The 27162-nt window shown below is 46.1% G+C and overlaps 1 protein-coding gene across 1 annotated transcript in view; it reads right to left on the reverse strand.

Moving 5' to 3' along the window:
* The window catches only part of PTPN11 (protein tyrosine phosphatase non-receptor type 11), a 477212-nt gene that overhangs the window by 215958 nt on the left and 234092 nt on the right, over positions 1–27162 (reverse strand). Inside the window, exon 5 of the mRNA XM_069214808.1 lies at positions 778–894. Coding sequence (XP_069070909.1) covers positions 778–894 — 117 coding nt within the window. The remainder of the gene's footprint in view (positions 1–777; positions 895–27162) is intronic.

The raw sequence follows: 27162 nt of genomic DNA on the forward strand, positions 1-27162 counted from the left end.
ATTTCCACCATTTTCAAAGAAAAGAACGCCATAGAAAACACAGTAACATAGCCTGTCTACAATGGACATCATCTTACTGTTTAACTTCAAATAGAATTCAAACAGAAAGTAGCCCATCAACTTGATTTAAGGCACACACACAAGGCCTCCTGGCATAGGGCCTATGACTCCACTCTACCCTGTTTGTTGTAGTACCACATGGAGGTGGTGTTGTCCGTAATCACCTGTACCAGCCTCCCTTTGATGGGTGGCTGGAAGGCTCTCATTGCCAAGCAGATGTGCTTCAGTTCCATGACGCTGATATGGAGTCAGGACTCTGCCGAAGACCAGAGACAGCAGATCTCCACCTCTCCCAGATGGCTGCCCCATCCCAGAAGCAATACATCAATCACCACTGTCGGCTCTGTGTGGGTAAGGGAGCGGGGTCCGGTGCTGACGCAATCGCTTTAAAGCTAACGTCACTACAAATCTTTTGAAGTCACCTGTGAAACCTGAACGTGGTTAGAAAGGTGATGGGTCCACTGGCACTTCAAATCCCACTGAATCCAGTTTTAAGATATCCAGAGTTAAGCCATCAAGGCCTTTGATGATAAGGCCTTTTTTTCAATTAATGAACACAGATATTCTGTTGTGAATTGTTTATGTAAACCATATTCACTACTACAAATGTATAAGTTGGTAGTGTGTTACTTGAGGAAAATTTCACAATCAAGAACTATTGATGAAAATGGTGACTCTGATCTGGATTCAATGAGCTCTCTTTGTGCCAAACATTACCTGCTTTAACTGAAGTACTGTTCCCAGGGTTTCCACCATAGGGTTCTTCTTGTAATGTTCCACTAAATCTGTCAGGGAGTCAAATTTCTCACCACCACCAACGTCATATTTTAGATCCTTCGCAAAGAAATGAGAATGAACACTTTTTCAGGGGTAATATTGCATACATATTTTAAGACAGTATTCATCAATTAGAATGGCCAACGGTTGATTTGCATGCTAATTTGTATTGCTATTATATAAATTCAAAAGGCAAAACATAAAATAATGGAAAATGAAAAACGAATCCAGGCCAGATTTCAATGCATTCTGTGAACGTGTAATTCACAGTACTACATTCTGTGAACATACAAAAAAAAAAAAAAAGAAAGAAAATCGCAACCCCCCACCATTCTTCCCACTAAACTTTGCATTATTTCACGACTACCAAATTCCAATAAATAGGATATGAAATATACCTGCACATGAATTTTTTAAACCAAGGAAAAGTTACTCACCTTTAATATCACTACGAGGAATACTTGTATTAGATTAATAAACTGGAATATCTTCATTCATGTACGGCATTCCACAATATGTTTTAACAGACTGCACAGAAAAAACTATATCTGTGGTAAGGCAATATTTTCTTTTACAACCAAATATGGTAATAAGCTTCGAAGGCCACAACAGCCATTCATGAACAATTTAAAAAAAACACTGCATTACCACATGTCCATCTCCCCATTCCAAGGAACAGTATGGGAAACAGGTCTTCAAACTGGGGAGCGGGCCTCCTGGGCGGTGGGGGGCTTAACTTATCCTAAGAGGAGGTTGCAGGCTCTGCCCAAGAGAAGCACTATGCTAATAAAAGTGCTATGTCTTAAGTGGAACCAAATGTGTCAGTAACCCACTCTCCAATAGGCCATCACTAACACATTTTGTCATGTATTTACTGGCAGGGAGTCGATGTCAAAAGGAAAGGGATTCCAAACATTTCTTGAAACTCTCCCCCGCCTCTCACTATTAGTGATAATCACACAGTGTATACTTTTACACTTTAGTAAGGCCTGCCTGACCAGAATAGTATGTTTGGCAATCATGTTTTTTATTGTATTTTTAAAAGGGGTAACAGAACTTAACTGCAATGTTTAAATATGTTTAGGCATATTTAAACATTGCCAGTTTCATAGAATAATTGTAAAAAAATCCAGGGGGTTCTGATGTTCAAAAAACATGGCTTCAAAAATGTCGAAGACCACTGGTATAGGATCAACTCAGAGTCCCAAAACCCAGTATGCATAGCCAACAAAACTCTACGCTTCCAAACCTTCTGCAACACAATCACAAACAAAGGTGTATCTATACAACAAGGAATATTACAGCCTCATGCTTCAAACAAAAACAATTAGTTTGAATTCAAGGAAATGCCCAAGGCAAGCAAGTCAGCTAGCTTTCCAACAAACTCCTGCCAAGTACAAACATTAAAGGACATTGTACTCTAAACATCCACTGCATACACAACAATGTACTATAAACATCCACTACATACACAACAAGAATCATCACCCAATAACTTGAGATATTGAGGCATCTATCCCTCCACCATCAAGACCTGCTTCATTAGATCACTTACTAAGACATAAAACCTGAAACAAGTATACCTGTTTAATTATTAATCCACCTTCAATGGATCATTCTTAGGAAAAACTGACTGGAAGAACAATTGTCACTCAGATTTCTGTTTTGATGGAAGGAAACAACCTACTGTCTGATCATCTAATGGGCTTGCACTACTGCAGGACCCCTCTACCACCTTTTGAGGCAGTACAGCACAAGACCCTACTACCGCCACTAGAAGAACTTGGCATCAGACAAAGCATAACAGGTGGGCTCTCCTCTTACCTTTAGGTATCATCTTGCTGCCCTACTCACATCAGCTCCTTTCCCCAGTTACTCTGACATCCAACAAGGTGTAATCACCTCACCACTCTTGTTCACTCTCTACCTCACTTTGCTAACAGTCCTCGTCAAATTAATCAACTTCAAAGAAAAGACACAAATTATCGTAAAACTGGAAAACAGAAAGGATATAGACTCCTCAGGACTTCACCACTGCTTCCAACTACTGATGAATCCAGACTATTCCACTGGTCTCTCTTTCAGGTGGCCCTGCACTTCATACTCAAAATCTGTGAGAGAAGAAAAATGCAGAATCAGCTCTTACACAAGGGGCCCTCAAACTTTTCTGTAGTGAGAGCTACTTCTGAGCAGTGAAAATCATTGTGAGCTACTGAAGGCCAAGCAACTCGCACACTGTTTCCAGCCTAATGTGCATAGAGCCAGATAGTAGCAACTGAATAAAATACTAGGGGCACTATGAAAGGTCTACAATGTGTGTCAGTGAAAGTGTGATCTTTGAGGATGTATGAACATTTGTGCATTTGAATGTAGTATATGGGTGTCCGTGCCCTGTGGTGTTTGTACTTGTGGCACAGGAGACACCTCTCGCCATATGTGGCACTGGTACATGTATTACAATCATACAGCCATTTTATTTTATTTTTTAAATGGGAAACATTCAAAGAACAGAAAAATGTTCATAAATGGTACATGTCTACCAGACACTAGGAGCGAGATGCCTGCTGTGTGTACTGGTGACACTTTGAAATGGGAGAAAATTACACTGACGAGTTTTTTTATGTTTGTATGAATTCCATAAGACTCATCATTTCATTTTTCTCCCATTTCTAAGTGTCATATTTACAAGCAGCAGGTACCTTGACATTGCACCCAGTGGCTTCTAGACACAATGCCACATTTATAACAAATAATACAGCCATTTGTTTAAATGGGAGGAATTTTAAGTGAAGAAACATGGTTCACGAAACAATAGGATGTTATTGGCTTATCTGAAAGCATAAAAAACATAAAGACTTTGGGCTTGATTTAGAACCTGACTACTCGGAAGTCCACCTGTCCATTTAGATGATGGCGGTCCCATAGCCGATAACCCACCCGAGCGCTGCCAACTCCGCCAGAACTTCCCAACCGTGTTGATGGCACCACAGGAGAAAGCAGCTGATGGTGGACTCCAGCCACCCTTCCTGCTGAGCAGATTTGCATGTGCCTTCACGCAAAGCCAACTGTGGAGGTGCTACCTCCACACCTGGGTTGGCAGATTGGGGGAATGAGGTAAAAACCTACCTCCTCCAAAGTCCATTCCCGTTTTCTACTGGACATGACAGGACAAGACCTTTAGTCGCTACAGCCACTGGACCACAGATAAAACACGACCCACCCCAACCCATCGCCCCCACATTGGACATGAGCTCTGGAATACTGCAGTCATAGACATATCACAGTAAAAAAAAAAAAAATTACTTTGACATGCATACGTCAGGGGCACAACTGTGTCTGACATGGATGGGGACACAGTGGTACAAGGCACATATCGTACACATTCACAGATGTCATTTTAGTGTCAGTATTCATTGTCAAATGAATGCTGGCACCACAATGGCGTAACATTCACACTCGTCAACAATGTCCATGTGTGCACATGACCTGTACCTGTGATGCTGTGCTTCCAGCTGTGTATGTGAGTCAATACGTGTATGAGTGTGTGCGACTGGATTGGCTGATTTAGGTGGAGGGAGCTGGAGTGGGTGATTTGGTTGTGTCCGATTAATTGTATATGGGTCCGAGGCAGTGTATGCTTGGTTGTGTTGCTGTGTGTAACATTCAGGTGAGTGTTGTTCTGTGGTGGTGACTGTTGTGATGTGTGTAGTTGTGCTTTTGTGTGAGAGTGTTTGTGTAGATGAGTGTGTAGTTGTGTTAGTTGTCATTGTTGTGTCGTGTGTGGGTGTAGTGTTATTAGTGTGTGTATGTTGTGTCATGAAAGTATGTCAATGTGTGTTTGTGCCTTGTACGTGTTATGTTGTAGTTGAATGGCACAGGATAATAGTGTGTTGTGTAGTTCAGGGGGACACATATGGCTATGGTACAATATGTAACCGTGGAACTTACCTCTCTTCAATAGCTACTGGCATTGTATGATGTCCAATGGGCACCTTGATGGTCTCCCTCAGTCAGCAATCTGCCACCAGAACACCGACTGCAGGACTGTAACATCTAATTATGGCCGGCGGAACCCAATACCCTGACTCACTCCATCATGGCGGTCGGCAGCTCAGCCGCAATACACCTAAATACAGCGATCAGAACACCATCTATTCGATGGCGTACTCCGGTCTGCCCTGCCGTAGACTGGCGGTAGTACCGTCAACATCTTAATCAGGCCCTCAATTGTTTGATAGAAAGAAAAATGTTACTTACCCAGTAAGCCTCTGTTTGTGGCATGCAGTACTGTAGATTCACATGCTTACCATAATCCTGGAATCTTGTGTTGGGCTCGGATGTGTGCAAGTTGTTTTTCTTCAAAGAAAGACTTTTGAATCACAAGGTGCAGTGACTCCTCATCTTGCTGGTAAGCGCATGGTCATTGAGTCCATTGCTAGATTGTTTTCCCGCAAGGCGGTAAGAACGGAATGTGAAATATAGTGTAGGATAATGCAATGTCCATGATGAAAAAATCAGTGACAACATAAAAAAAATGAACTACAACAAACACAAGTGTCCAGGGAGGAGGCTGTGTGCATGTGATTGTGCAGTACTACATGCCAGGAACAGATGCCTACTGGATGAGTAATATTTTCTGTTCAAGGCATGTGTGGCTGTAAATACACATACCTAGCACAGACTGAAAAGCAGTCCTCCTCCATAAGCGGTGGCTAGCCTCTGTTGGTTACAGGTGTTTGGAATAAACTGCCTGACCAATATTAGCTTGTTGACGGGCCGGTACATCTACACAGTAATGTTTTGTAAATGTATGTGATATAGTTCAAGTAGCTGCTTTACATATGTCAGCTACAGGTATATTTCCCAGGGAAGCCAAAGAAGGTCTTTTCTTTGTGAGTGGAATTAGCTCTAAGAGGTATAGGGATAGGTCTTTCAGCTTTTGCATAACATGTTTGGATGCAATTGACGATCCAACGTGCACTGCCCAATTTAAAAAAGGCTCTTCCTCTGTGTGGTTTAGAGAAAGCAATACAGAGTTGTGTGCATCTGAATGTTTTGTTTCTATCAATATATTACATAAGGGCTTGTTTGTTCGGTGTGTAGGGCCATTTCCGCAACTGAGTCAGGTTGTGGAAAGAATACGGTTAATTCTACAGACTGATTAATGTAGAATTGAGATACATACCAATCCCAAATATCTTCCTAAGGTGGTAATACCACTGAATATTTATGTATTGGAAAGAATGTTTCTTGTAAGGTTAATGCTTGAAGCTCACTGACACATATGGGTGAAGAGATGGACACTTTAAATGATACTTTCCAGGATAAGAACTGGAGGGGGCAGGAGTGGAGGGGTTCAAATGGAGGGCCCATTAACCTTGTCAGTACAATGCTGAGATTCGATAATGGAGCTGGTGCACTCTATGTAAAATGTCCCTTTTAAGACCTTCAAGGAAGGGTTTAACAACTGGGATCGTGAATAAGGAAGCATGCTGTCTGTTATGCAAATATGTGGCTACTGTCGCTAGGTGTATCCTTATAGATGTAAAGGCTAGACCGGGGGTGTGCAAGTGAAATAGATAGCAGACAATGGGTTGTAAAGGATCAATCTTTTTAGAATGACAGTAGTGGACAAATCTTTTCCACTTTGCTGCATAACAAGCATGAGTAGTGGGTCTGCGTGCTTCTTTAAGAATGTCCATACAAGATTGTGGTAGGTTCAAATTACCAAACTGTAGGACTTCAGGAGCCACACTGCAAGGTTGAGGGATTTGGGTTCAGGGTGTCTGATTTCTTAATGGGTCTGCTCAAGGAGGTCCTGCCTGTTCAGCAGCATGGGGAACTACTGAAAATTCTAGGAGTATGGTGAACCACCATGTGGGAGCCACTAAGATAAGGGTGAGATGTCTGCCGAAGTTTGCGAACCACTAAAAGAAGCAGTGGGAGAGGTGGAAAAAGCATAAGCAAATGTCCTTGACCAACTCATCCATAGTGAGTTGCCCATGGAGTGTGGGTGTGGGAACTTGGAGACAAAGTTTTGGCATTTTTGCAGTGGCAAAGGGTTCTATTTGCGAGTGACCCAATAGTGGAAGTATGGGGGGGGAGACATGTGGGTGAAGTTCCCACTTGGGGACTTCTTGTTGGATCCGCAAAGTTGTTGTCCACCCCCAGAAGGAGCCCCGCTAACGGTTGAATGTTGTTAATGGAAAGCCCCCTTCCAGATGTTCTGGGCTAGATGAGACAGCTGAGGGGATCTGGTGCCCTCTGGTTTTGGAGACAATAAATGTCAGTCATGTTGTCTGTTCTGATCAGGACCACCTTACCAATAAGTTGAGGAAGGAGGGCTTTGAGCACTAGATGAACAGCTAGCAACTACAGGTGATTGATACAGAGATGTCTCTGGCTGATCACCCAGTGTCCCAGTGCTGTGAGATCATGTGAATGTGGTCCCCATCCGGGGGCGGGAGGCATCCATTGTAATGGTTCTCTGCATAACTGGGTCTAGTAACAGAAGTCCTTTAGGAGATTGTTCGTGTTCCACCACTGCACAGAGTGCCAAGCTTGACTGCCTACCAACACTAGATCTTCCAACTGACCCTCCGCTTGAGTCCATTGGTGTGTTAAGCACTCCTGCAACAGACGAATGTTAAGTCGGGCATGAGGTACCATGGCTATGCATGAAGCCATCATACAAAAGAGAAGTATAACTGTCCTCACTGTTACCTTTTGATGAGTCTGGAACAGTAGAATGAGTGCTTGGACGGATTGAATTGCATCAATATTTGGGTAAGCTATCCCCCACTGTGAATTGAGGATGGCTCCCTGGTAGCATTGCATTTGAAGTGATTGGAGGTACGATTTGACTGCATTGATGGTAAAGCCTAATTGATGAAGTAGATTTATGGTTGCCTGAGTATATTGAAAGCGTTGTTGACGAGCTGCGCTTTTGAAGGGCCAATACTCTAAATATGGGAAATTGTATATGTTTTGCCTGCGCAGGTGAGCTGCTACTACTGGCAAGACACTCAGTAAAAACCATGGGGGCAGTTGGGACCTGTAAGGAAATGCCTCCTTGGCATGGTTGCCCCCTGACTTTTTGCCTTTGCTGATGCTATGTTTACAATTGAAAGTGTGCTGAGGCCTGCTAACCAGGCCCCAGCACCAGTGTTCTTTCCCTAACCTGTACTTTTGTATCCACAATTGGCAGACCCTGGCATCCAGATAAGTCCCTTGTAACTGGTACTTCTAGTACCAAGGGCCCTGATGCCAAGGAAGGTCTCTAAGGGCTGCAGCATGTCTTATGCCACCCTGGAGACCTCTCACTCAGCACAGACACACTGCTTACCAGCTTGTGTGTGCTAGTGAGGACAAAACGAGTAAGTCGACATGGCACTCCCCTCAGGGTGCCATGCCAGCCTCTCACTGCCTATGCAGTATAGGTAAGACACCCCTCTAGCAGGCCTTACAGCCCTAAGGCAGGGTGCACTATACCATAGGTGAGGGTACCAGTGCGTGAGCATGGTACCCCTACAGTGTCTAAACAAAACCTTAGACATTGTAAGTGCAGGGTAGCCATAAGAGTATATGGTCTGGGAGTCTGTCAAACACGAACTCCACAGCACCATAATGGCTACACTGAAAACTGGGAAGTTTGGTATCAAACTTCTCAGCACAATAAATGCACACTGATGCCAGTGTACATTTTATTGTAAAATACACCACAGAGGGCACCTTAGAGGTGCCCCCTGAAACTTAACCGACTATCTGTGTAGGCTGACTAGTTTTAGCAGCCTGCCACAAACCGAGACATGTTGCTGGCCCCATGGGGAGAGTGCCTTTGTCACTCTGAGGCCAGTAACAAAGCCTGCACTGGGTGGAGATGCTAACACCTCTCCCAGGCAGGAATTGTCACACCTGGCGGTGAGCCTCAAAGGCTCACCTCCTTTGTGCCAACCCAGCAGGACACTCCAGCTAGTGGAGTTGCCCGCCCCCTCCGGCCAGGCCCCACTTTTGGCGGCAAGGCCGGAGAAAATAATGAGAATAACAAGGAGGAGTCACTGGCCAGTCAGGACAGCCCCTAAGGTGTCCTGAGCTGAGGTGACTCTAACTTTTAGAAATCCTCCATCTTGCAGATGGAGGATTCCCCCAATAGGGTTAGGATTGTGACCCCCTCCCCTTGGGAGGAGGCACAAAGAGGGTGTACCCACCCTCAGGGCTAGTAGCCATTGGCTACTAACCCCCCAGACCTAAACACGCCCTTAAATTTAGTATTTAAGGGCTACCCTGAACCCTAGAAAATTAGATTCCTGCAACAAGAAGAAGGACTGCCCAGCTGAAAACCCCTGCAGCGGAAGACCAGAAGACGACAACTGCCTTGGCTCCAGAAACTCACCGGCCTGTCTCCTGCCTTCCAAAGATCCTGCTCCAGCGACGCCTTCCGAAGGGACCAGCGACCTCGACATCCTCTGAGGACTGCCCCTGCTTCGAAAAGACAAGAAACTCCCGGGGACAGCGGACCTGCTCCAAGAAAAGCTGCAACTTTGTTTCCAGCAACTTTAAAGATCCCTGCAAGCTCCCCGCAAGAAGCGTGAGACTTGCAACACTGCACCCGGCGACCCCGACTCGGCTGGTGGCGATCCAACACCTCAGGAGGGACCCCAGGACTACTCTAAGACTGTGAGTACGAAAACCTGTCCCCCCTGAGCCCCCACAGCGCCGCCTGCAGAGGGAATCCCGAGGCTTCCCCTGGCCGCGACTCTTTGAACCTAAAGTCCCGACGCCTGGGAGAGACCCTGCACCCGCAGCCCCCAGGACCTGAAGGACCGGACTTTCACTGGAGAAGTGACCCCCAGGAGTCCCTCTCCCTTGCCCAAGTGGAGGTTTCCCCGAGGAATTCCCCCCTTGCCTGCCTGCAGCGCTGAAGAGATCCCGAGATCTCTCATAGACTAACATTGCGAACCCGACGCCTGTTCCGACACTGCACCCGGCCGCCCCCGCGCCGCTGAGGGTGAAATTTCTGTGTGGACTTGTGTCCCCCCCGGTGCCCTACAAAACCCCCCTGGTCTGCCCTCCGAAGACGCGGGTACTTACCTGCAAGCAGACCGGAACCGGGGCACCCCCTTCTCTCCATTCTAGCCTATGTGTTTTGGGCACCACTTTGAACTCTGCACCTGACCGGCCCTGAGCTGCTGGTGTGGTGACTTTGGGGTTGCTCTGAACCCCCAACGGTGGGCTATCTTGGACCAAGAACTGAACCCTGTAAGTGTCTTACTTACCTGGTAAAACTAACAAATACTTACCTCCCCTAGGAACTGTGAAAATTGCACTAAGTGTCCACTTTTAAAACAGCTATTTGTCAATAACTTGAAAAGTATACCTGCAATTTTGATGATTTGAAGTTCCTAAAGTACTTACCTGCAATACCTTTCGAATGAGCTATTACATGTAGAATTTGAACCTGTGGTTCTTAAAATAAACTAAGAAAAGATATTTTTCTATATAAAAACCTATTGGCTGGATTTGTCTCTGAGTGTGTGTACCTCATTTATTGTCTATGTGTATGTACAACAAATGCTTAACACTACTCCTTGGATAAGCCTACTGCTCGACCACACTACCACAAAATAGAGCATTAGTATTATCTATTTTTACCACTATTTTACCTCTAAGGGGAACCCTTGGACTCTGTGCATGCTATTCCTTACTTTGAAATAGCACATACAGAGCCAACTTCCTACATTGGTGGATCAGCGGTGGGGTACAAGACTTTGCATTTGCTGGACTACTCAGCCAATACCTGATCACACGACAAATTCCAAAATTGTCATTAGAAATTGATTTTTGCAATTTGAAAAGTTTTCTAAATTCTTAAAAGACCTGCTAGGGCCTTGTGTTAGATCCTGTTTAGCATTTCTTTTAAAGTTTAAAAGTTTGGTAAAAGTTTGAATTAGATTCTAGAACCAGTTTTAGTTTCTTAAAAAGTATTCCAACTTTTAGAAGCATAATGTCTAGCACAGATGTGAATGTGGTGGAACTCGACACCACACCTTACCTCCATCTACAGATGAGAGAGCTAAGGTCACTCTGTAAACTAAAGAAAATAGCAATGGGCCCCAAACCTACCAAAGTACAGCTCCAGGAGCTTTTGGCAGAGTTTGAAAAGGCCAACCCCTCTGAGGATGGCAACTCAGAGGATGAAGATAGTGACTTGGAGGGAAATTCCCCCCCTCCAGTCCTACTTAGGGAGAGCAGGGCTTCTCAAGCCCTGACTCCACAAATAATAGTCAGAGATGCTGGTTCCCTCACAGGAGGGACCAACAACTCTGAAATCACTGAGGATAACTCCAGTGAAGAGGACATCCAGTTAGCCAGGATGGCCAAAAGATTGGCTTTGGAAAGACAGATCCTAGCCATAGAGAGGGAAAGACAAGAGATGGGCCTAGGACCCATCAATGGTGGCAGCAACATAAATAGGGTCAGAGATTCTCCTGACATGTTGAAAATCCCCAAAGGGATTGTAACTAAATATGAAGATGGTGATGACATCACCAAATGGTTCACAGCTTTTGAGAGGGCTTGTGTAACCAGAAAAGTGAACAGATCTCACTGGGGTGCTCTCCTTTGGGAAATGTTCACAGGAAAGTGTAGGGATAGACTCCTCACACTCTCTGGACAAGATGCAGAATCTTATGACCTCATGAAGGGTACCCTGATTGAGGGCTTTGGATTCTCCACTGAGGAGTACAGGATTAGGTTCAGGGGGGCTCAAAAATCCTCGAGCCAGACCTGGGTTGACTTTGTTGACTACTCAGTGAAAACACTAGATGGTTGGATTCAAGGCAGTGGTGTAAGTAATTATGATGGGCTGTACAATTTATTTGTGAAAGAACACCTGTTAAGTAATTGTTTCAATGATAAACTGCATCAGCATCTGGTAGACCTAGGACCAATTTCTCCCCAAGAATTGGGAAAGAAGGCGGACCATTGGGTCAAGACAAGGGTGTCCAAGACTTCAACAGGGGGTGACCAAAAGAAAGGGGTCACAAAGACTCCCCAGCAGAAGGGTGATGAGACAACCAAAACTAAAAATAGTAAAGAGTCTTCTACAGGCCCCCAAAAACCTGCACAGGAGGGTGGGCCCAGAGCCTCTTCACAAAACAATGGGTACAAGGGTAAAAACTTTGATCCCAAAAAGGCCTGGTGTCATAGCTGTAAACAGCATGGACACCAAACTGGAGACAAGGCCTGTCCCAAGAAAGGTTCCACTCCAAACTCCCATCCAGGTAACACTGGTATGGCTAGTCTCCAAGTGGGATCAACAGTGTGCCCAGAGCAAATCAGGGTTCACACTGAAGCTACTCTAGTTTCTGAGGGTGGGGTGGATTTAGCCACACTAGCTGTCTGGCCGCCTAACATGCAGAAATACAGACAGCAACTCTTAATTAATGGGACTAGAATAGAGGGCCTGAGGGATACAGGTGCCAGTGTCACCATGGTGACAGAGAAACTGGTTTCCCCTGGCCAATACCTGACTGGAAAAACTTACACAGTCACCAACGCTGACAATCAGAGAAAAGTACATCCCATGGCAATGGTTACTTTAGAATGGGGAGGGGTCAATGGCCTGAAACAGGTGGTGGTCTCCTCAAATATCCCAGTGGACTGTCTGCTTGGAAATGACCTGGAGTCCTCAGCATGGGCTGAGGTAGAGCTAAAAACCCATGCAGCAATGCTGGGTATCCCTGAACTGGTGTGTGTGAAAACAAGAGCACAGTGCAAGGCACAGGGTGAAAAAGTAGAGCTGGAGTCTGGAAAAATGGCCCAGCCTACCAAGAGAACAGGAAAGTCAGTTGGGAAGCCAACTGCACCACAGCAAAAGAAAGGGAACCTCTCTTCTCAGGAAGAAGTTCTGCCCTCTGAGGGAACTGAGCCTTTGGAGCTTGAACCTTATCAGGTTGAGCTCTTAGGCCCAGGGGGACCCTCAAGGGAGGAGCTGTGTAAGGGACAAGAAACCTGTCCCTCTCTTGAAGGCCTTAGGCAGCAAGCTGCTGAAGAGTCCAAAGGCAAGAAAAATGGAACACATAGGGTCTATTGGGAAGATGGGCTCCTGTACACTGAGGCCAGAGACCCCAAACCTGGTGCCACTAGGAGAGTGGTAGTGCCTCAGCTGTTCAGAGAGTTCATCCTAACATTGGCCCATGACATTCCCCTTGCTGGACATTTGGGACAAACCAAGACGTGGGAGAGGTTAGTCAACCACTTCTACTGGCCCAATATGTCCAACATGGTTAAGGAGTTTTGCCTCTCCTGCCCCACCTGTCAAGCCAGTGGTAAGACAGGTGGGCACCCAAAGGCCCCCCTCATTCCACTTCCAGTGGTGGGGGTGCCCTTTGAAAGAGTGGGTGTGGACATAGTTGGTCCACTGGAACCTCCCACAGCCTCAGGAAATATGTATATCCTGGTAGTAGTGGATCATGCTACCAGGTATCCTGAAGCTATTCCCCTTAGGTCGACTACTGCCCCTGCAGTAGCCAAGGCCCTCATTGGTATCTTTACCAGAGTGGGTTTCCCTAAGGAGGTGGTGTCTGACAGAGGTACCAACTTCATGTCAGCATACCTAAAGCACATGTGGAATGAGTGTGGAATGACTTATAAATTCACTACGCCTTACCATCCACAAACTAATGGCTTAGTTGAGAGATTCAACAAGACATTAAAAGGCATGATCATGGGGCTCCCAGAAAAACTCAAAAGGAGATGGGATGTCCTCCTGCCATGTCTGCTTTTCGCTTACAGGGAGGTACCACAGAAGGGAGTAGGGTTCTCACCCTTTGAACTTCTGTTTGGTCATCCTGTAAGGGGACCACTTGCCCTTGTTAAAGAAGGCTGGGAGAGACCTCTCCATGAGCCTAAACAGGACATAGTGGACTATGTACTTGGCCTTCGCTCTAGAATGGCAGAGTACATGGAAAAGGCAACCAAAAACCTTGAGGCCAGCCAACAACTCCAGAAGTTTTGGTATGACCAAAAGGCTGCACTGGTTGAGTTCCAACCAGGGCAGAAAGTCTGGGTTCTGGAGCCTGTGGCTCCCAGGGCACTCCAGGACAAATGGAGTGGCCCTTACCCAGTGCTAGAGAGGAAGAGTCAGGTCACCTACCTGGTGGACCTGGGCACAAGCAGGAGCCCCAAGAGGGTGATCCATGTAAACCGCCTTAAGCTCTTCCACGACAGGGCTGATGTCAATCTGTTGATGGTAACAGATGAGGATCAGGAGGCAGAGAGTGAACCTCTCCCTGATCTTCTGTCATCAGACCCAAAAGATGGTACAGTAGATGGAGTGATCTACTCAGACACCCTCTCTGGCCAACAGCAAGCTGATTGTAGGAGAGTCCTACAACAGTTTCCTGAACTCTTCTCCTTAACCCCTGGTCAGACACACCTGTGTACCCATGATGTGGACACAGGAGACAGCATGCCTGTCAAGAACAAAATCTTTAGACAGTCTGACCATGTTAAGGAAAGCATCAAGGTGGAAGTCCACAAGATGCTGGAATTGGGAGTCATTGAGCGCTCTGACAGCCCCTGGGCTAGCCCAGTGGTCTTAGTCCCCAAACCTCACACCACAGATGGAAAGAAAGAGATGAGGTTTTGTGTGGACTACAGAGGGCTCAATTCTGTCACCAAGACAGATGCTCATCCAATTCCAAGAGCTGATGAGCTCATTGATAAATTAGGTGCTGCCAAATTCCTAAGTACCTTTGACTTGACAGCAGGGTACTGGCAAATAAAAATGGCACCTGGAGCAAAAGAAAAGACAGCATTCTCCACACCTGATGGGCATTATCAGTTTACTGTTATGCCCTTTGGTTTAAAGAATGCCCCTGCCACCTTCCAAAGGTTGGTGAATCAAGTCCTTGCTGGCTTGGAGTCCTTTAGCACAGCTTATCTTGATGATATTGCTGTCTTTAGCTCCACCTGGCAGGATCACCTGGTCCACCTGAGGAAGGTTTTGAAGGCTCTGCAATCTGCAGGCCTCTCTATCAAGGCATCCAAATGCCAGATAGGGCAGGGAACTGTGGTTTACTTGGGACACCTTGTAGGTGGAGGCCAAGTTCAGCCACTCCAACCCAAGATCCAGACTATTCTGGACTGGGTAGCTCCAAAAACCCAGACTCAAGTCAGGGCATTCCTTGGCTTGACTGGGTACTACAGGAGGTTTGTGAAGGGATATGGATCCATTGTGACAGCCCTCACTGAGCTCACCTCCAAGAAAATGCCCAAGAAAGTGAACTGGACTGTGGACTGCCAACAGGCCTTTGACACCCTGAAACAGGCAATGTGCTCAGCACCAGTTCTCAAAGCTCCAGATTATTCTAAGCAGTTCATTGTGCAGACTGATGCCTCTGAACATGGGATAGGGGCAGTTTTGTCCCAAACAAATGATGATGGCCTTGACCAGCCTGTTGCTTTCATTAGCAGGAGGTTACTCCCCAGGGAGCAGCGTTGGAGTGCCATTGAGAGGGAGGCCTTTGCTGTGGTTTGGTCCCTGAAGAAGCTGAGACCATACCTCTTTGGGACTCACTTCCTAGTTCAAACTGACCACAGACCTCTCAAATGGCTGATGCAAATGAAAGGTGAAAATCCTAAACTGTTGAGGTGGTCCATCTCCCTACAGGGAATGGACTTTATAGTGGAACACAGACCTGGGACTGCCCATGCCAATGCAGATGGCCTTTCCAGGTTCTTCCACTTAGAAAATGAAGACTCTCTTGGGAAAGGTTAGTCTCATCCTCTTTCGTTTGGGGGGGGGTTGTGTAAGGAAATGCCTCCTTGGCATGGTTGCCCCCTGACTTTTTGCCTTTGCTGATGCTATGTTTACAATTGAAAGTGTGCTGAGGCCTGCTAACCAGGCCCCAGCACCAGTGTTCTTTCCCTAACCTGTACTTTTGTATCCACAATTGGCAGACCCTGGCATCCAGATAAGTCCCTTGTAACTGGTACTTCTAGTACCAAGGGCCCTGATGCCAAGGAAGGTCTCTAAGGGCTGCAGCATGTCTTATGCCACCCTGGAGACCTCTCACTCAGCACAGACACACTGCTTACCAGCTTGTGTGTGCTAGTGAGGACAAAACGAGTAAGTCGACATGGCACTCCCCTCAGGGTGCCATGCCAGCCTCTCACTGCCTATGCAGTATAGGTAAGACACCCCTCTAGCAGGCCTTACAGCCCTAAGGCAGGGTGCACTATACCATAGGTGAGGGTACCAGTGCGTGAGCATGGTACCCCTACAGTGTCTAAACAAAACCTTAGACATTGTAAGTGCAGGGTAGCCATAAGAGTATATGGTCTGGGAGTCTGTCAAACACGAACTCCACAGCACCATAATGGCTACACTGAAAACTGGGAAGTTTGGTATCAAACTTCTCAGCACAATAAATGCACACTGATGCCAGTGTACATTTTATTGTAAAATACACCACAGAGGGCACCTTAGAGGTGCCCCCTGAAACTTAACCGACTATCTGTGTAGGCTGACTAGTTTTAGCAGCCTGCCACAAACCGAGACATGTTGCTGGCCCCATGGGGAGAGTGCCTTTGTCACTCTGAGGCCAGTAACAAAGCCTGCACTGGGTGGAGATGCTAACACCTCTCCCAGGCAGGAATTGTCACACCTGGCGGTGAGCCTCAAAGGCTCACCTCCTTTGTGCCAACCCAGCAGGACACTCCAGCTAGTGGAGTTGCCCGCCCCCTCCGGCCAGGCCCCACTTTTGGCGGCAAGGCCGGAGAAAATAATGAGAATAACAAGGAGGAGTCACTGGCCAGTCAGGACAGCCCCTAAGGTGTCCTGAGCTGAGGTGACTCTAACTTTTAGAAATCCTCCATCTTGCAGATGGAGGATTCCCCCAATAGGGTTAGGATTGTGACCCCCTCCCCTTGGGAGGAGGCACAAAGAGGGTGTACCCACCCTCAGGGCTAGTAGCCATTGGCTACTAACCCCCCAGACCTAAACACGCCCTTAAATTTAGTATTTAAGGGCTACCCTGAACCCTAGAAAATTAGATTCCTGCAACAAGAAGAAGGACTGCCCAGCTGAAAACCCCTGCAGCGGAAGACCAGAAGACGACAACTGCCTTGGCTCCAGAAACTCACCGGCCTGTCTCCTGCCTTCCAAAGATCCTGCTCCAGCGACGCCTTCCGAAGGGACCAGCGACCTCGACATCCTCTGAGGACTGCCCCTGCTTCGAAAAGACAAGAAACTCCCGGGGACAGCGGACCTGCTCCAAGAAAAGCTGCAACTTTGTTTCCAGCAACTTTAAAGATCCCTGCAAGCTCCCCGCAAGAAGCGTGAGACTTGCAACACTGCACCCGGCGACCCCGACTCGGCTGGTGGCGATCCAACACCTCAGGAGGGACCCCAGGACTACTCTAAGACTGTGAGTACGAAAACCTGTCCCCCCTGAGCCCCCACAGCGCCGCCTGCAGAGGGAATCCCGAGGCTTCCCCTGGCCGCGACTCTTTGAACCTAAAGTCCCGACGCCTGGGAGAGACCCTGCACCCGCAGCCCCCAGGACCTGAAGGACCGGACTTTCACTGGAGAAGTGACCCCCAGGAGTCCCTCTCCCTTGCCCAAGTGGAGGTTTCCCCGAGGAATTCCCCCCTTGCCTGCCTGCAGCGCTGAAGAGATCCCGAGATCTCTCATAGACTAACATTGCGAACCCGACGCCTGTTCCGACACTGCACCCGGCCGCCCCCGCGCCGCTGAGGGTGAAATTTCTGTGTGGACTTGTGTCCCCCCCGGTGCCCTACAAAACCCCCCTGGTCTGCCCTCCGAAGACGCGGGTACTTACCTGCAAGCAGACCGGAACCGGGGCACCCCCTTCTCTCCATTCTAGCCTATGTGTTTTGGGCACCACTTTGAACTCTGCACCTGACCGGCCCTGAGCTGCTGGTGTGGTGACTTTGGGGTTGCTCTGAACCCCCAACGGTGGGCTATCTTGGACCAAGAACTGAACCCTGTAAGTGTCTTACTTACCTGGTAAAACTAACAAATACTTACCTCCCCTAGGAACTGTGAAAATTGCACTAAGTGTCCACTTTTAAAACAGCTATTTGTCAATAACTTGAAAAGTATACCTGCAATTTTGATGATTTGAAGTTCCTAAAGTACTTACCTGCAATACCTTTCGAATGAGCTATTACATGTAGAATTTGAACCTGTGGTTCTTAAAATAAACTAAGAAAAGATATTTTTCTATATAAAAACCTATTGGCTGGATTTGTCTCTGAGTGTGTGTACCTCATTTATTGTCTATGTGTATGTACAACAAATGCTTAACACTACTCCTTGGATAAGCCTACTGCTCGACCACACTACCACAAAATAGAGCATTAGTATTATCTATTTTTACCACTATTTTACCTCTAAGGGGAACCCTTGGACTCTGTGCATGCTATTCCTTACTTTGAAATAGCACATACAGAGCCAACTTCCTACAGGACCCCCAAGTGAGAGCACCATGATCTGGAAATGTTTGTTGTTTATTGTGAACCCAAGGTATCGGCGATGCACAGGGTGAATAGGAATATGGAAATGGGCATCCTTCAGATTGAGTGCCACTATGAAGTTGCGTTGTTGTAGTAACAAAATGACTTCCTGAAGAGTGACCATGTGAAAGTGCTCTTAGAAGATATATCGATTTAGAGGTCTGAGGTCCAAGATTGGCCTTAAAGACCCGTCCTTTTTAGGTAAAAGGAAGTAAATTGAATAAACCCCTGTGCCTTGCTGGTGTACAAGCACTGGTTCTATGGCAACTTTCTTGAGACGTGCCTGAATTTCCTCCTTGAGCAACTGTTGATGGTCTGTTGAGAGTTTGTGTTCGAGAGGTGGAATGTGTGAGGTCACAATAACCATGCTGGATAATATCCAACACTTACTGGTCAGAGGTGATGTTCCGCTATGCAGGAAAGAACCTTTGTAGTTGACCTCCGACTGGTGTTGTGTGATCAGGAGGAATGGTTGGTAATTCAGGGTTTGGTGGAGGTGGCAGAAGGTTTCATGAAACCACCCTTACCTGAACCTGTATAGGAGCCCCTAAAGGATCTGCTGGGCGAGGTGTTGTGTGGCTGGAGAAGGTGGTACAACGAGGAGGGATCTGTGGAGGTAGGCTTTGTTGCTCCAAGACTGGATGAACATTGAAAAGAGTTGCATTGTGAATGTGTCTGCCATGTGCCCATAGCTTTGGCCGCCTCATTGTCTTTTCTTTCTTTTCTCTAGTAGAATGTCTACTTGTAGCCCAAAGAGGTGTTCTCTATAAAAAGACAGCACAGGGATGTGTTGTACCTCAGGTTTAAAGCCTGAAACCTTAAGCCAGTCTGAGGAGCAGGTTTGAATTAATGCCTCATGCTGCTGTGTCAGCTGCATCAAAGGATGCAGCGAATGGAGGTGTTGCCAATTAGTTTACAATCTGAGGTGATCTTGTAAACCCTCTTTTTAAGTACCTCATAGAGGTGCTGGAGGAGCCCCTCTATCTAATCTCAACAAATTCTTTCATAACGGGAAAGGATATCAAAGCATTTGTCAAGTCTCCATTGGTTTGCAAATTAAGAAGCAACCCTTTTTCAAGCAGCATCTAACCTTTGACTCTTATCTGCTTGAGGTGCCTCACCAGATGTCTGTGAGTTTGCTCTTTTCATCCCTAGGGCAACCACTAGGGAGTCAGGAGGGAATTGTTCTCTAATATATATAGGCTCTATGGGGGAAGGTTTATAGTTCTTGTCGAGTGCCAAGTGCTGTCAAGAGGATATTAAAAAAAACAAAAAAGCCATTTTCTAGTGGTTCTGTAGGTAGTTGAACCTTGTGACATGCAGCCAATCTACCAATGATGTTGTGGTAGGCAGTGGTGTCATCTGGTGGAGACTGCTTTCCTGGGTATAGGTCAGGGTCCATATCAGTAGGTGGGTCTATGTCAGAAGTACTCCATCGGTCATCATGCTGTGGTGGTGTAAAGGTAAGCACAAGCCTAGTAACCTTGTCAGCCTTTTTCCTGTGCTTTGGTGGTACAAAGCCTACTCAAATAAGTTGTATTATTGCTGGCTGTGCAGCAGTCTGTGAAGGTGTTGCCAGGATACAACCAATGCCCAGTTGAATAACCAGGTGTTTTTGGTGCAAGTCAATGTCCTCCTGCATCCTTTCGAGCACAGGTTCTACAGTTTCTGGATCGACTGTGTGCTTTGCAAAGGAGTAGGATTTCAGCTCCGATGCAACCTTCGATGCAATTCTTTTGGCGATGAGGGTTTTGATGCCGAGAGTCTTGGGTCTTTTGTGGAGTGGTGTTTCGACACTGACCCTCTTATATCCGATTTTAGACTCAACGCTGATGATGTGGGAGTCGGTTTCAGAGCAGGTGTCTTTTGCTGTTTTTTGCCACCGAGCTGAGGCTGGGCGTTTCAGATACAGCTGCTCGGTGCCGACCATGGCCCGAGGGCAGTGGTAGCCCAAATGAAGATTTTGTTTGGTCCAGACGCTTTGGGAAGGCATGTTGGATTTGGGGCAGGGATGCAGAGGGGAATGTAGCCACGGGTAGTCCTGGCTTAGTAATATACATCTCAAGCAGTATTTGGATGAAAAGGAGCCCTCGTCTGCTGCTGAGAACTGAGCCTGGGTCTCGTCTTGAAGGTCTTCAGATCCAAAGAGGTTCTGCAGCAGAACATCTCGAGTTGTCAAGCTCATCGATATCTCATCGCCTTCTTGGATCGTAAGGACTAGCAGACTTCGCAGTTGGCTTCTTTGTGGTTTGGAGAGAGACACAAGTTGCATACCTGATGTGTTTGTAAATCTAATACTTAGAAAATTAAAATGAAGATAATTAAAATGAAGAGTTAATGTAATCATTTTAATGTTCTTGCATTTAAAAGCATTCAAAAACATAATTGTGTTCTCACACTCCAATATTGAGTTGACAAGGGCTTTTTTTGAAGAGTTAAATATCTCATTGCTTCAGTTCCTCACCTCTGTGCCCCAGCCTGGGTCATAAATCTGAGTAAGACTGCTCATTAGCAAGCCCTGCTATCTGCAGCCTGATGGTAATAATGTAAAATAAACATAGCCTTCCCTTAACTCTAAATGGAAAATGTGACCCTGTAGTTATGTAAAAATGAACTCAAGGCTGTGAAATACTCAGAAGGTGTCTGTGAGCTACTGGTAGCTCGCAGTTGACTGGATGGAGACACCTGTCTTACACCTTCACCCACGGGAGCAAAGCATACCGGCACCCTAAGAGTGTTGCTTGCTCCAAAAGACTAAACATTCCTCCTGAATGCACTCTACATCGCCCACCTGGGCATTTAAGGTAAAAGTCATTACTTCATCTAAGTAAAGCTTCCAACACACAGCAATTTACAGTCTTTCAATCAAGCACAGCCTACAATGTAGCTTGCTACCCATCTGCCAATGCACATCAGTGCCACATTTGAGATATGAAGCGCTGAAAATATGTTGAATTGTCAAATGTCTTTCTTCTTCGAATTGGCTGACTTGCTTTCATACCATTCCTTCTGAGGAGTGGTATTATTAATCCCATCAGATCCAAATCAGCGGTGCGGTATGGTTAAAATCTCGGAGGAACAGGCCCTGCTCTTATGCCATTCTCTGCCATGAAGTCACATTCAACTTGTAGTTAGTAAAGTTGATTCAAGTAATTAATGTGATTCTTACACTTTAAAATACTATTTTGTTAATGTCACTGAAAATCTGTTACTGCTTTTGGTGAGCTGGGAAAGACATAACTGCTATTGTTGTGTAGCCATTTTAGTTATAGCTTCATATACCTTATTTTAGCAAACCAGGTCTTTGCTGTGCACTTTAACCTAGACATATTTTATTCAGCTTTGTTTTATTATTTTAACAATAGCCACATTTGGGCTCTTGTTTTATTTTCTCTATCTAGCTGTTCTGTGCCTAGGCCAGCACTGAGTTCTTAAACAAGACATTTCTTTCACTCTGTGCTTTTCTCAAGGCTGCAGAAAGATAGGTTGCCGGCAAACGTGGTAACGCTTTGTCTCTAATGTTCATAGAAACTAGAAACATACCCACTCTTACGTAGGGATCCATTCTTGGAACATCAGCTGTTTTATTATAAAAACACTACTTTGACCCTTGTACGTTAGAGGAAGATACCAGCCAGATGACCACGACTGTATATTGATTGCTGAGTGCTTCGCTGCAGCTGCTTATGTAGACTACAGGCCTCTTGCGCAGGTATGAGGGATGATGTCTTCCCAGGGGAACCTGAAGGGCAGAACTAGAGCTTAACATGCTGTGCTCTAACATAGCTTAGGTAGGAATTATTCTAATGATTATATTGACAATATGGTAGTGTTATTTTTATGCTTCACTCTCCTTGTCACAATTGTAATCCTGTCATGCTTCATCGTCCTAGTTGTTGCAGTACATGCATTATTACTAAGATGCAGATATTTCAATAAAATCTTATTGAATTCTATTCTGCCTCTGATCGTCCTTGTATTTGTGAGACTAATGTAACTGAGAGAAACGATGCAATCTGAGTGACCACGATTTCCTTGAGGAGTCAATTGTGTCATGCGCTCAGCTACCCAATCATCCCTGCTCTTGGGTGGAGATAAGGCACTGCTAGTTAGCCGGAGCAAAACCTGGATTAGGCCGACAGGTGTCACCTGTAGTGGGTTCAGACTCCGTCCCCCACAGTGCAAATGATTCTGCCAGCCAAATCCAGTAGTCCCATTAGGATAATGAGAGCCTACGCGACACTACAGTCCTGATTCTAGACCCCTTAGTATTATTTAACAGGCAAGACTGTAAATGTTTTATACAAAATGTAATGTTCAATTATTTTTGTTCGACATTTGAATCTATGAAACTGAGTATCTGCCTGTTGATTTCTATTCACCTAACATTACATTTTAAATGCTTATGCCCTACTGGGTACAAAGGAGCTTTCAACAATGGAAAAGCTAGAGAAGTCCTATCAAAGCAGATGGTGGTTATGGTTGTGATTGACCCCTGCAGGTTGGTTCAACCCACAAATCAAGAATATACTTTCTATTCAAAATCTCAAAATTATTTTCAAGAATTTATGTTTTACCTAGATAATAAACCTCAGATATACAATAGCATGTATGTCAACGTCATATGCAGAGACATGAACAGTCACTATGACCATCTTAAAAAAAACTACTCTTTGGCAAGATTAGCAAAATACAGCTTTACATGCAACAAATTAAAATCCAGTTGAAAGGAGCAATGCAGTGAAAAGAAAACAGTTATCTTTACCCAGTCCTGCACCTCTAAAAAGCACCAGCAATAGGTGTTCCAGAACGCTGCTTTATTGGATGGAGCCTTTTGGGGCCTTAAGAGATACAGTCATATCATTTAATGGATGGCCCCTTAAAGATTTAACAATCTGGTTGCCAATGAAAACCTATGTAACAGGACACTTTTCACATACACTGAGGGAGCCCACTGGAACCATCATCCGTGAGCGACAACAGCAGAGAGGCCGGGGGAGCCACACGGCTGATGTGGGTGGGACAGGTGCTGCCTGCGAGGTGTCTGGAGCCTCCCAGGGAGAGGCCGCAGGAGCTGAGGGCATACGGCATGGACTGGGTTATCTGCTGGACCGCGCTGTGACACCTTCTGGCATTTGGGTGGCGCTCTGGCAGGGTCGTGACGCTGGCAGGCCTAGGCCGTCGGGTTGGGGCGGTCTTTGTGCAACATATGCTGTGCGCGTGAGTGGGCACCGGCACTCCCTCTGGGTGACGGGGCCCGCGTTAGGGGCTGGCGCACTTCCCCCGTGGTCTGGGATGCGGGTCGCGCCCGTCCTCACCACCAATTTTTGTTGAGCCCAGACACACCGTTGCGTGGGACCCATGACTCCCTGGGATGTCACGTCCTAACAACCTCACACCACCCCACACAACGACCTCATCTCCAGTCTGCCTTCCATGTGTGACTACTCGGTCCCCTAGACCCACCTGGATTGCGATTGGCCCCAGACGACCAAAAAACACAGTGGCCCGCTGCTCATTATTATACCTGAACAGGGTGACACTGAGACTAGAGTGCAAACTGAGAGGTACCCTTGGAGGACTCCTTCGGAGACAAACTGGCAACTGAGTTGTGTATGGGTGCATGCCCGTCATGAACAACTATGACATTGATCCTGCATGGTCTGCTCGTGACCCTTGAGTGATTGCTGCCCCAGGGTGACGCAGGACCACTACATGCAACGCACTGCTTGTGCCCATAGGCAGTGTGTATTAACCTGGCAGCATGTCTCTACAGAGGGGCACTCCTGATTGCCCAAGGCTACCCCACTGGAACTACCTGGGTACCGAGAGCATCCAAATGATAAGTATTTGCGCAGGCCACCACGGGCAAAAAAGACACCAAACAATGGAAATTAGCCTTCGATCAAAAGCGTGTCACCCATCAGGTTGAACTAAATTCTTGTCAAGACAACGCCTTCAGACTCTCCAAGGAAGACACCCAGCAAAAGACTGAGTTTAGAGACATTCTTGTGGATGTTAAATCTAGCCTAAAAGCCATAGATGCCAATCAGGACCTCCTCACAAGTGAGTTGGATCAAGTCCAAACACAAGTTGACAAGCACAAAAAGACTGGACATGCTGGAAAACCATGTCTTGGATGTAGAGGGCCTGCAAGCTGAAACCAAGAAACATCTACTGAAGATGGGCAGAGTTTTAGCCCTAATTAAGGCCAAGAACCAAGATCTGGAAGCACGTTCCAGGCTTCCAGGCGTAACAATCTCCACCTTGTTGGCATATTAGAATCAACGGTCATCACTAAGATGGAAGACTTTGTGGAAACACTGCATAGAGTCCTTTTCCCAGAAGATATCTCTGCTGTATTCGTCGTGGAGCACGCATACTAATCTCTGGTGCAGCGACCGCCACCTAGGGCTCCACCTCACCCAATAATTACCCACCTCCTGAACTACAATGATCTGGACACAGTGCTGAGAAGCACCCAAGAATGCGATCCACTGCAGTACCAAGAAATGAAAATGTCACTTACCCAGTGTACATCTGTTCGTGGCATCAGTCGCAGTAGATTCGCATGTTCTGCAATAGCTCGCCATCTGGTGTTGGGCCGGAGTGTTACAAGTTGTTTTTCTTCGAAGAAGTCTTTCGAGTCACGGGACCGAGTGACTCCTCCTTTTGTCTCCATTGCGCATGGGCGTCGACTCCATCTTCGATTGTTTTTCCCCGCAGAGGGTGAGGTAGGAGTTGAATTGTAGTAATAGTGCCCATGCAATGGAGTGACTAAGTATGCACTTATTTAAGGTTGAGATGATACATATATAAATAATTGAAGGTAACTTCCAAACTGCTACAGGCTCCCGGGGAGGCGGGTGGGCACATGCGAATCTACTGCGACTGATGCCACGAACAGATGTACACTGGGTAAGTGACATTTTCAGTTCGATGGCATCTGTCGCTGTAGATACGCATGTTCTGCAATAGACTAGTAAGCAGTTATTTCCCCAAAAGCGGTGGATCAGCCTGTAGGAGTGGAAGTAGTCTGAAATAATGTCCTTAATACAGCTTGACCTACTGTGGCTTGTTGTGCGGATAACACGTCTACACAGTAATGCTTGGTGAATGTGTGAGGCGTAGACCATGTGGCTGCCTTACATATTTCTTGCATTGGGATGTTTCCTAGAAAGGCCATGGTAGCACCTTTCTTTCTGGTTGAGTGTGCCCTTGGTGTAATGGGCAGCTGTCGTTTAGCTTTAAGGTAGCAGATTTGGATGCATTTAACTATCCATCTGGCTATACCTTGTTTTGAAATTGGGTTTCCTGCATGAGGTTTTTGAAATGCAATAAAGAGTTGTTTAGTCTTTCTGATGTTCTTTGTTCTGTCAATGTAATACATTAATGCTCTTTTGACATCTAATGTATGTAGTGCCCTTTCAGCTACGGTATCTGGCTGTGGAAAGAACACCGGAAGTTCCACTGTTTGATTTAGATGGAACGGTGAAATAACCTTTGGCAAAAATTTAGGATTGGTCCTTAGGACGACTTTATTTTTGTGTAGTTGTATAAAAGGTTCCTGTATAGTAAACGCCTGAATCTCGCTTACTCTTCTCAGGGAAGTAATGGCGATGAGAAATGCCACCTTCCAGGTTAGGAACTGTATGTCGCAGGAGTGCATGGGTTCAAAAGGTGGACCCATAAGTCTAGTTAGGACAACATTTAGGTTCCATGAAGGAACAGGTAGTGTTCTTGGTGGTATAATTCTCCTAAGGCCCTCCATGAATGCTTTAATGACTGGTATTTTATATAGGGAAGTTGAATAGGTAGTCTGCAGGTATGCAGATATTGCTGCAAGGTGAATCTTAATGGAAGAGAAAGCTAGGTTAGATTTTTGTAAGTGAAGCAAGTAACCCACTACATGTTCTGGAGTTGTGTGTAATGGTTGTATTTGATTAATATGGCAGTAGCAAACAAACCTCTTCCATTTACTTGCATAGCAGTGCCTGGTGGATGGCCTTCTTGCTTGTTTTATGACTTCCATACATTCTTGGGTAAGTTGTAAGTGCCCGAATTCTAGGATTTCAGGAGCCAGATTGCTAGATTCAGCGATGCTGGATCTGGGTGTCTGATCTTTTGGTTGTGCTGTGTCAACAGATCTGGCCTGTTGGGCAATTTGATGCAGGGTACCACTGATAGGTCTAGCAGCGTTGTGTACCAGGGTTGCCTTGCCCAAGTTGGTGCTATCAATATGAGTTTGAGTTTGCTTTGACTGAGTTTGTTTACCAGGTAAGGAAGGAGAGGGAGAGGAGGAAAAGCGTAAGCAAATATCCCTGACCAGTTCATCCATAGGGCATTGCCTTGGGATTGTTTGTGTGGGTATCTGGATGCGAAGTTTTGGCATTTTGCGTTCTCCCTTGTCGCAAACAAGTCTATCTGAGGTGTTCCCCAGAGTTTGAAATAAGTGTTCAGTATTTGGGGGTGAATTTCCCATTCGTGGACCTGTTGGTGATCTCGAGAGAGATTGTCTGCGAGTTGATTTTGTATCCCTGGTATAAACTGTGCAATTAGGCGAATTTGGTTGTGAATTGCCCAATGCCAAATTTTTTGTGCTAACAGGCTTAACTGCGTGGAGTGCGTCCCTCCCTGCTTGTTTAGATAATACATTGTTGTCATGTTGTCTGTTTTGACGAGAATGTATTTGTGAACTATTATTGGTTGGAAAGCTTTTAGTGCTTGAAAAACTGCAAGAAGTTCTAGGTGATTGATATGCAGTTTTGTTTGATGTACGTT

This window comes from Pleurodeles waltl, chromosome 11 (genome assembly GCF_031143425.1).
Source record: "Pleurodeles waltl isolate 20211129_DDA chromosome 11, aPleWal1.hap1.20221129, whole genome shotgun sequence".
NCBI lineage: Eukaryota > Metazoa > Chordata > Amphibia > Caudata > Salamandridae > Pleurodeles > Pleurodeles waltl.